The 11,028-nt window shown below is 39.9% G+C and overlaps 1 protein-coding gene across 1 annotated transcript in view; it reads right to left on the bottom strand.

The window, feature by feature from the left end:
• The window catches only part of TBX2 (T-box transcription factor 2), a 48,321-nt gene that overhangs the window by 1,057 nt on the left and 36,236 nt on the right, over positions 1–11,028 (bottom strand). Inside the window, exon 6 of the mRNA XM_070931997.1 lies at positions 1–991. This exon is cut by the window's left edge and continues 1,057 nt beyond it. Within this exon, the coding sequence (XP_070788098.1) occupies positions 509–991 (483 nt within the window). The 3' untranslated portion in view covers positions 1–508. The remainder of the gene's footprint in view (positions 992–11,028) is intronic.

Raw genomic sequence — 11,028 nt, 5'->3', positions numbered from 1 at the left:
TCACCTCCTCTGGCTAATAATGAACCCAATTTCCTAACGTTTAGAGCTTGGCAAAAAAGCTTTCCTCTTCCCCGTTTTCCTAGCATCGGAGAGCCGAGTCCTACGGCATCGTCCGCGTTTCAAAATTCAATTCTCAGAGGAAGAAAAGTGCCAAGGGTTTTTCCAAAATGATTTGGAGGTGAACTAAGACGCCATCTTCTTCTCTGGCGGCCATTTTAGAGATGCATTTGGCTTAAAATGGACCTCTTCTGCTCGATCCTGGGCCAAAAAACAGATAAGATATGGGTAGGCTGTTGAGATCACAGCGTGAGTTCGAAAACCTGGTTAGCAACGGCCTTCCTACATGCTTTCCCTGCCTCCTGCTTGGCCTTCGGCTCTGCTTGCGCCTCTAGTAGGATGCCAAGCTACTGATGCCTCTAGACTCCGACCCCTCTCAATCTCCTCTCTTTTTCTTAAAAAATAAATATTTATATGCTGTGTGCTGTACACATCTCTTTCCCAGCCGCTCCTAAGCTCTAGGAGGTTGGCTGCTTCCGTGAACTGTCGACTTGGGGGAATTCCTACTAGGGGATACTTCCCTTTGGGTCTCCAAACCACTGACCAGTCTCTGGATGTTTTGCAACTCGTTCATGGACTCTTTCAAAGATGGCTTGGGGGACAGAGACGCCCGCTGGGTGCTGGCTTTCGGGACGGGCAGATCCGAAAGAGGACTCGATTCCCGACTGTTCCCGGGCTTGGAGGCTTCCGCGCCGGCGTTCAAACCGGCAGGCAACCCGGTGGTTAGGAGGCTGGTGCTGGGAGGGATGGCCACCGGGATCTGGTAAGGGTTGAACCGCGGGCGAGGTCGAGCGCTGCTCAGGAACGGGTTCCGGGAAAGCGAGCTGGCGGTGGTGGCACTGGTCACCGGCATGGCAGAGGCTGCGGCAGCTGCAGCCGCCATGTAAGTATACGGGTAAGGAAAAAGTCCCCCAAAAGTAGGCAGTGGGATTCCCTGGAAGGAGAAAGAAAGAGATGGGAAAATGGGTCAGCCTCGTCAGACTAAACAACAGTTCATTTAGTGACCGTTCTGATGGGCTGTCTGCTAAAATAAAGCAAGGTCATGCACACATGAAAGTAAATCAGGAAGCCTGTAATTGTGGAGTCTGTCTGGCAAGAACAAAGACTGCTTATTCACAAGAAATAGGCACGTGTAATGCTTGTAACAATTCTGGGTAGTTAGAAAGCTGATAAAAGTAACAAAGAGTTAGGCAACTTGCAGACCTCAGCTAAAAGTTAGGAATAGAGATGGCCTGCAGCAAATAAAATGTGTATTAGATAACTCCTGGGACATTCATTAGCCAAGGTTTAGGAATAGGGGAAGCTAGAGACCAATAGAACAAATTGTAGAATTATTACTAAAATGTTTATTAGATGATATTTCTTATTATACGGCCTTGTCCCGCCTTGTCCTTCACTGAAAATGTATAAAGTTTTCTTAATCCTTTGTTCTTGGCTCTCTTGGCATTTTGCCCAGGAGCCCTTTTCCTTGGGGTACCCCAATAAAAAGCAATCAAAACCTGCACCTCATGTCTGGCCTCAGCACCCAGCTCAGACCCGGATTGGGGACAACATTTCAAAGTTACAACGGCACTGAAAAAAGTGATTTACAACCAGTTTTCACACTTAACGACCATTGTAGCCTTCCCACAGTCACATGATCAAAATTCAGCTGCTTAGAACGTGGCAAAGAGCGATAAATGATGGCTGGTTGCCAAGCAACCAGATCGGATCACGTGATCTGGAGCAGGGGTCTCCAACCTTGGCAACTTTAAGCCTGGCAGACTTCAACTCCCAGAATTCTGAGAGCTGAAGTCCTCCAGGCTTAAAGTCCTCCAGGCTTAAAGCAAAGCTGGCTGGGGAATTCTGGGAGTTGAAGTCCTCCAAGTTTAAAGGAAAGGTGGCTGAGGAATTCTGGGAGTTGAAGTCCGCCAGGTTTAAAGTTGCCAAGGTTGGAGATCCCTGATCTGGAGTGGGGGGGGGACGACTTTAAAACCAAGTCGTAGGTATCTCTGAGGAGGTCCGTAAGAACTTCAAATGGTCCCTAAGTGAGCAGTCATGGAGTAATCCTCAATTTACAACCGATCGTTTAGTGACCATTTGAAATTACACTGGCACTTGAAAGAAAAAGTGAATTAGGACTATTTTTCCACACTTACGACCATTGCAGCCTCCCCATGGTCACACGATCAAAATTCAGATGCTTGGAAGCTGACTCATATTTAGGATGGTCGCAGTGTCCCTCCCGGGATCACGTGATCCCATTTTTGCGACCGTCTGACCAGCAAAGTTAACGGGGAAGCCCGATTCACTTAACAACCATGTTACTAACTTATCGACTGCAGTGATTTGCTTAACAACTCTGGCAAACAAGGGGCCCAAGTCACTTCATGACTGTCTCACTTAGCAACAGGAATCTGGGGCTCGCTTGTGGCCCTAGAAGTCAAGGATTACCTGTAGCTCTACTCTCGTATATTTCATTTTTTTTCCCCCGGTGCTAGAAAAATCAAGAGAAATGCAAAGCTGTCCGACCAACAATTGCTTTCTTCATTTGCACAACAGTTGTGAGCAATTACTGGGTTTCCTAGGAATCCAGTAAAACCTTCCCCACTTCATTCCCATAAATACTGCAGGCAGTTTCCCACCCACATCAAACCCTTCGTCGATTTATTTGCTTAGTAACTGTATATCCTGCCCAGTCCTTAGCGGCTTGGCTGGGACCCATAAGAGAAAACAGCTACATTAAAAAAAAAAAAAAAAATTAAAAAATCAGGATTATAAATCTTAAATGCAACATAAAATATCAGCAAAGGAAACGCCCTCTGGCTAAGAAAGCTAAAAGCAGTAACTTCGACTTTTTTTTTCTTTTTTAAGTCCCATGATACAAGTAGTCCTCGACTTACAACAGTTCGTTTAGTGACCTTTTGAAGTTACAACGGCACTGAAAAAAGTGACTTGGGACCTTTTTTAACACTTACAGCTGTTGTAGCATTTCCATGATAAAAAAATTAGATATATAGAGTAGAGTAGAGTAGAGTAGAGTAGAGTAGAGTAGAGTAGAGTAGATTGTGTAAATTTTATTCTGAATGATCCTAACTTAACTGATAAGCCAAATTGACTTAATTATTATCTATTGCTTCTATTCACATTATATATATATGTTTATTTTGACTGTTCACCGCCCTGAGTCCTTCGGGAGAAGGGCGGTATAAAAATTAAATAAATAAATAGAATAGAATAGAATAGAATAGAATAATAGAATAGAATAGAATAGAATAGAATAGAATAGAATAGAATAGAATAGAATAGAATAGAATAGAATAGAATAGAATAAACAGAGTTGGAAGGGACCTTGGAGGTCTTCTAGTCCAACCTCCTGCTTAGGCAGGAAACCCTACACCACTTCAGACAAATGGTTATCCAATCTCTTCTTAAAAACTTCCAGTGTTGGAGCATTTACAACTTCTGGAGGCAAGTTGTTCCACTGATTAATTGTTGGTAAATGACATGATCAAAAAAATCAGACATTTGGTAAATGACGATAGATAGATAGATAGATAGATAGATAGATAGATAGATAGATAGATAGATATTGTTTGGAACACTGTTGTGCCACTCTGAAGAGCAAGGGAGTGGATTAGAAAAAAAAGTCTGCTTAATAATATGGCTTTGACGACCCTTATTATAATAATATAGTAATAATATCGGTTTGACCCTAGTGTTTTTCAACCTTGGGAACTTTTAAGATAGGTGGACTTCAACTCCCAGCATTCCCCAGCTTGTTGAAGCATCCCTGCAGTTACAGGAGAGATCGTGTCCTGGTGAAGACCGGCAGCAAACAGATTTAAATCCTCGTTTCTCAACCACAGCAACTTTAGGGCAGGCGGACTTCAGCTCCCAGAATTCCTCAGCCAGTCTTTGAGGATTCCATTTTAATTGGTAAATTCTTGGAGGCCGAGAAGCGGTTCTGAGAATCTAACTTGCAGAATACAATCCTGCCTATCCTGCCTTTCGCGCCACCATTTTTTGAAGGACATACAAAACTTTTGCATTGGAAGAAAGCTATTTTTCTGGGTCAATATAGGTAGTAGTCCTTGAATTAGGGCAGGACAAGAAGCAACGGATGGAAACTAATCACGGAGAGAAGCAACTTAGAACTAAGGAGAAATTTCCTGACAGGGAGAACAATTAACCAGTGGAACAACTTGCCTCCAGAAGTTGTGAATGCTTCAACACTTGAAGTTTTTAAGAAGATGTTGGATAACCATTTGTCTGAAGTGGTGTAGGGTTTCCTGCCTAAGCAGGGGGTTGGACTAGAAGACCTCCAAGGTCCCTTCCAACTCCATTATTCCATTCTATTATGACCATACTTGTAGTGACGTGTTTGAAATCGTGAGGCAGCTCAATAAAGTGAATTAGGACCGGTCCTCACACTTACGTCCATCACAGTGGCCTTGTGGTCATGTGATCCTTGGCAACAATCACACATTTACAATATAGCTAGTCCTCGACTTACCACAGCTCATTTAGCGACCGTTCAAAGTTAAAACCGCACTGAAAAAAGTAACGTAGGTAGGGCCAGTTTTCACTTTTACGACCGTTGCAGAATCCCCCGTGGTCACGTGATCAAAATTCAGATGCTCGGCATATTTATTTTTTTATTTATTTTTTATTTGGAAAATTTATATCGCCGCCAACTCGCTCACAGCAGCAATTATGACGGTTGCCATATCCCGGAGTCACGTGATTCTGTTTTGTGACCTTCTGATAGGCAAAGAACAATGGGGGAGCCAGATTCACTTAACAACCGGGGTTACTAACATAACAACTGCAGTGATTCCCTTAACAACTATTGCAAGAAAGGTCGTAAAATAGGGCGAAACTCACCTAACAATTATCACGCTTAGCAACAGAAATTTTTGGGCTCAATAATCATCGTAGGGTCAAGGACTGTCCATCAATAAAATAATTTATGGATTGCGTCAATACTTTTCCTAACATATGCTTAATTGGACGAGTGACTCATCTTCCCTCTCTCTTCGTCATATGGACGAGAACACTGTAATTAAATTGGATCGTTCTTCCTGTTACAAAATGAAACCATGTTGCTTGGCTGTTTTCCATCCTACCTGCCAAAATAATTTGTCAGGGCAATCCTGATTTTATTTCACAATATAATATTTTGAGCATCTGTTCAGAAACAACTGAGGCCTGCTAGGAAATACAAAGACTAGTCAAAACACATTCAAAATATAGCAATTTCGTAGAAGACATCAATGCAACCAGATCTCTCACAAGATTGTGGGGGGAAAGACCATTTGAATTTTGTGAAAAAACTTGGAGATAGATAGATAGATAGATATAGATATAGATGATATAGATATAGAGATAGATATAGATATAGATATAGATATAGATATAGATATAGATATAGATATAGATATAGATATAGATATAGATATAGATATAGATATAGATGTTTTCTGAGGTTTTCGCAGGTGTTTGTATGTAGGTCTTTGGTTATTCGGGTTTTCTCCCGTGTAAAATTGGAAGTGCCTTGGCGACGTTTCGACAAAGTCCCATTCGTCATCTTCAGGCTGGTATCTTCGGCTTCATGCTTCTAGAAGCGATCACACATTGCTCCTAGAAGCATGAAGCCGAAGACACCAGCCTGAAGATGACGAATGGGACTTCGTCAAAATGTCGCCAAGACACTTCCAATTTTACACGGGAGAAAACCCAAATAACCAAAGACCTACATAGATATAGATGTAGATGTAGATGTAGATGTAGAGATAGATAGATAGATAGATAGATAGATAGATAGATAGATAGATAGATAGATAGAGAGAGAGAGATAGAGAGATAGATAGATAGAGATAGAGATAGAGATAGAGATAGAGATAGAGATAGAGATAGAGATAGAGATAGAGATAGAGATAGAGATAGAGATAGAGATAGAGATAGAGATATATAAACTGTTTTTCTATCGAGGCACCTGGTCTACCCCAGCATGTGGGAGGGAGCAGTGGTGGGTTTCAAATTTTTGTACTACCCTTATAAGGCCGAAATAGATCTATCTTAGTCTCCCAATGGGCAGCAAAGGGTTTGCTGGCTGCCAGAAGAAAAAAAGCCCAGAAACTAGTGAATTGTGATTTCACTGAACTAGGGCTGCATAATATCTTGCTTTACGTAGGTAGAACCTGGCTAAAGAGAAATACACATAAAACCTACGAAAAAGATATATATATATATTAAGGAACTTGTTCTGCTGCAAACGCTAAATAGCATGAAAAGTTCTGCAATCATGGAAAAACATATTTATAGAAATATGTCTCGCCAAAGATAAACCTAATTCATTTTTTCCCCAGGTAAGTTTGCACAGAAATGCAATCTTAATTTGGAAAACCTATCTATGCAATCTCTCAATATTGAAGCACTTAAGACAGGAACCTAAAACAATAGAATAATTCAGACATGGGCATTTGTTCTTTTGACTGCTTCTATCCAGCCAGCGTGAGATCAATTGAAATTAGAAATCAAATATAAATAAGTCTATGCCATCAATGCAATAGAACTGCATTGCTTTTATCTTGAAGATGACTGTTATTTTTTTTTTCAATTTACATATGTGTGCGTACGTGCGGGCTTACGCCCCTTTGCAGTACAGATAGTCCTCGACTTATGACCACAATCAAGCCCCAAATTTATGTTGTTAAGTGAGACCTTTGTTAAGTGAGCTTTGCCCCATTTTACAACCTTTCCCACCACAGCTGTTAAGTGAATCACTGCCTTTGATAAGGTAGTAACCTGGTTGTTAAGTGAATCTGGCTTCCCTGTTTACTTTGCTTGTCAAAAGGTCGCAAAAGGGGATCACACAATCTCAGGACACAGCAACGGTCATAAGTATGAATCAGTTGCCAAGCAGCTGAAGTTTGATCACATGATCGTGGGGATCATGTTACAAAGCTTGTAACTGTGTAAAATGGTCATAAGTCCCTTTTTTCAGTGACGTCGTAACTTTGAATAGTCACTAAATGAACAGTTGTAAGTTGAGAATTATTTGTAGAATTATTTGTAGTGTGTTGGTCCTATTGGTTCAGTCCTCCACAACAGCCCCAGTTTCTCCTGCGACCCCTTGGGAAAATTAATTGCCCATCCTTGGAATAACTCTATCTATAGCAGGGGTCGGCAACCTTAAACACTAAAAGAGCCACAAAGGTCCTAACCGGAAGTCCCCCATTCAATTCTGGAGCCAACCGGAAGTCCAGTTCCCCCACCATAGATCTCCTCCTAGTATGGCGTCTTTTTTCCTCTACCTGTCCTAACCGAAAGCCCTATCAATTGTGGAGCCGACCAGAGACAGGGAGCCGCAGCAGAGGGATGAAAGAGCCACATGCGGCTCCAGAGCTGCGGGTTGCTGACACCTGATCTATAGCTATGATTATCACAATAATTTTAGCCAAATGAATAAAGGAAAAAAATGACAATACAATTAAACAGAAAAGAGAAAAACTCCAGGTGCTTTTTAAAAAACTTTCCTTATGTATTTGGAACTCTGGGAAATTAAAAGAATACATTGGAACATTGCACCTTCCCATTTCAGATGCTGTTTTACTATTCCAAATCAGAATATCTAGATAACATGGCCCTCTCTATAGTCAGGAGAGGAAATGTTGAAAATAATCTGATTTTACACCTTCCGGGTATTTCTGCTCATATCTCCTTCCCTTCATTGTAAGAGAAGAGCTGAGTTAGGGTATGGTAGCACCTTTTCCAACAATCAAAGGTTATTAAAAGTTTTTGTGGTGGTGATCGAGAAACCGTATTCCCAGACTTCAAATTTTGACTTCCATACATAACGTTCTTCTGCTGCCTCTTTGAAATTTGTATATTAACCTAAAGTTCTTATACAGATGGTCCTCAGCTTATGACCAAATAGTTTATAGATAAATAGGTAAGTAAGTAAGTAAATTGGTGAGGAGCAGCCAAGAGTTAGTTTCTTTCTTTCTTTCTTTCTTTCTTTCTTTCTTTCTTTCTCTAGCTCTCTATCTCTTTTTCTTTCCTTTTTCTTTCTTTTCTTTTCTTTTCTTTCTATCTAGCTCTTCCCACTAATGGCTATATCCATGTTGCTTGTATCTTTACAACTTTCATTGTTTTTATTGTTTCCTAGTATGATTTGATTGCTTATTAGTATCCTATGACTATCACTAAGCGTTGTATCTTATGATTCTTGACGAATATATTCTATTTTTTCTTTATGTACACTGAGAGCATCTGCACCAAAAACAAATTCTTTGTGTGGCCAATCACACTAGGCCAATAAAGAATTCTATTCTATTCTATTCTATTCTATTCTATTCTATTCTATTCTATTCTATTCTATTCTATTCTATTCCCTTTCCTATTCTATTCTATTCTATTCTATTCACAGTATGTATATCTATCTATCTATCTATCTATCTATCTATCTATCTATCTATCTATCTATCATTTACCTATGCGCTTATGCATTTATTTATGCATTTATGCATTTATATATATGTTCTACCTTTCACAGATTAATGGCTTCTAACAATGTCCTTCCTGCCTTTTGCTGAGAAAGGTGGCTTTAGAAATTAAAATAATAAAGCAAAGCAAAGCAAAGCAAAATAAAATATTAGTGAGAAGCAGCAAAAAGTTTTATTTATTTATTTATTTATCCATTTACGCAATTATTATTTATTTATATCCTGCCTTTGGTTAAATCGATGTCCTTGCTGAGATGGTGGCTATAGAAATTAAATTACATATTTTGTGGACAGCGTGTTGGCAGGGTTAAATCTTTTTTAAACAACGCTAACGATAACAACACAAATAAGTATCTGTAGTTCTAATCTTCCAACTTCAACAATGCTATTCTCTTGTCATCATTCTTTATCATTTTTCCCATCAATTCGTTTAAACAGATAACATTTCTTTGCGCCATGTATTTGTTGTCCCCTACTAAATTACTAATATTTAATATTTTAAGAATTACTCATTATTCCACCATAACTTCAATGTTCCAAATGTGTAGGATTACTAATAAAGCCAAATATTAACAATATTTAATCAATCCCGGCAGCGTATCTCAAAATCCCCACAATTTCTAATCCTTAATATTTTAAATTCACAATATACTTTAACACACTACTAATGTTAATAATACAATTAAATTACCTAATCCTAAATTTCCACCTACTAATCTTAACTTAATTTTTAGTTATAATAAATTGTATTATCTATTAATATATATACTACTATTTTCCCTATTTGTATTTTCCCATTTTATTAATATATTCTCTCATTATTCATCATCTCTTAACCTTTTTAAAATTCCATCATTTATTGACTTTTTAGTCAGTCTTTTATCTCTCTTACTCTTGGAAACTTGTAGCTCTTTTTGATATTTTTGTGCCTACTGAACATTCCCTTCTGGGAATGTCTCTTTCTGCTGTATTATTTGGACACCCATCAACAAGACTTCCTTTTTTTAAAAAGAGAGTTTTCTTTTTTTCCCTCTAAATCTTTCTCTTTTTTTGAACAGATTTTTCTCTTTTCTCTCTATTCTATTATAAGCTTTTAAGGAGTTATCTAATTGATTCCTACTTATATATCCTTTCTCTTCTTTATTTTTAGCTTCTTGTGTCTCATTTTGATTTTTTCCCCTCCACTGCTTCTTCTAATTTCTCATCTATTTCTTGCATATCGTGTTCCTCTTTTCGTGACTTCTACATTCATTTCTGTGTCTTTAAATGATCCCCTTGTCCAGTGGTGAAATCCAAATTTTTTTACTACCGGTTCTGTGGACATGGCTTGGTGGGCGTGGCAGGGGAAGGATACTGCAAAATCTCCATTCCCACTCCACTCCTGGGGAAAGGATATTGCAAAATCTCCATTCTCACCCCACTCCAGGGGAAGGATACTGCAAAATCCCCATTCCCTCCCCACTCCTGGGGAAAGGATATTGCAAAATCTCCATTCCCACCCCATTCTGGGGCCAGCCAGAGGTGACATTTGCCAGTTCTCCCAATTACTCAAAATTTCCGCTGCCGGTTCTCCAGAACCTGTCAGAACCTGCTGGATTTCACCCCTGCCCTTGTCTTCTTATTGTTCTTTATAGTTTCACGCACACTTTTTAGCATCAGGTATATTTCTTCATATGCCTCTATTATCCCTTCTAAATCCATTTTATAACAATTTAATAAAAAATTACTCAATATATTTCTATAGTGCCAACATCTAAGAGGGCAGCGTTTCAATCAGTGGCCATTCCTGCCCTTGAGAAGATGATGGGGCATTTTTGCGCATCACATGCAATTTTGGACCCTCTGCGCATACGCAGAGGGTCAAAAACAGGTTACTTCCTGGTTAAAACCAGGAAGTAACGACGTCCAGGTGGGTGGGCGGACCCTTGCGCTGCTGCCGCTACCAGTTCACCAAATCACAGGGCGGCGGCGCTACCAGTTTGGTCGAACCGGTGCAAACCGGTAATATTTCACCACTGCCTCTCTCCCCTTCTCTCCTCTTAAACGTGATAAAGGAAATTTCCGAAAAGCTATTTTAACAGAATAACAGAGTTCGGACGGGACCTTGGAGGTCTTCTAGTCCTGCTGAGGCAGGAGACTCTGCCCTTGAGAAGATCATTGGGCATTTTTATTTACAAAATATAGAGTAACAGGTTTGGGAGGGACCTTAGAGGTCTTCTAGTCCAACCCCCTGGTCAGGCAGGAGACCTTATACCATTCTGGACAAATGCTTTCCCTGAAAGCATTAAAGATATTCCCTTTCTCTCTCCCCCACTTTTCTCCACCCAAACTTTATGGAGGAGATTTCTGAATTTTGATCCACACCAGCAGTTTACGGTACCCATGGGATTAATTTTTTTTTCTCCACTAGGCTACTGCGAAAGTCGCGAAAGTTTGCTGCCAAGTGGAGGCCGGGTGCGATGCCAGCTTTAACTCAGCTTCG

Source organism: Pituophis catenifer, unplaced genomic scaffold (genome assembly GCF_029215685.1).
Source record: "Pituophis catenifer annectens isolate HBS135680 unplaced genomic scaffold, rPitCat1.0.hap2 SCAF_1, whole genome shotgun sequence".
Lineage (NCBI taxonomy): Eukaryota > Metazoa > Chordata > Lepidosauria > Squamata > Colubridae > Pituophis > Pituophis catenifer.
This window is presented reverse-complemented; position numbering and strand designations above follow the sequence as displayed.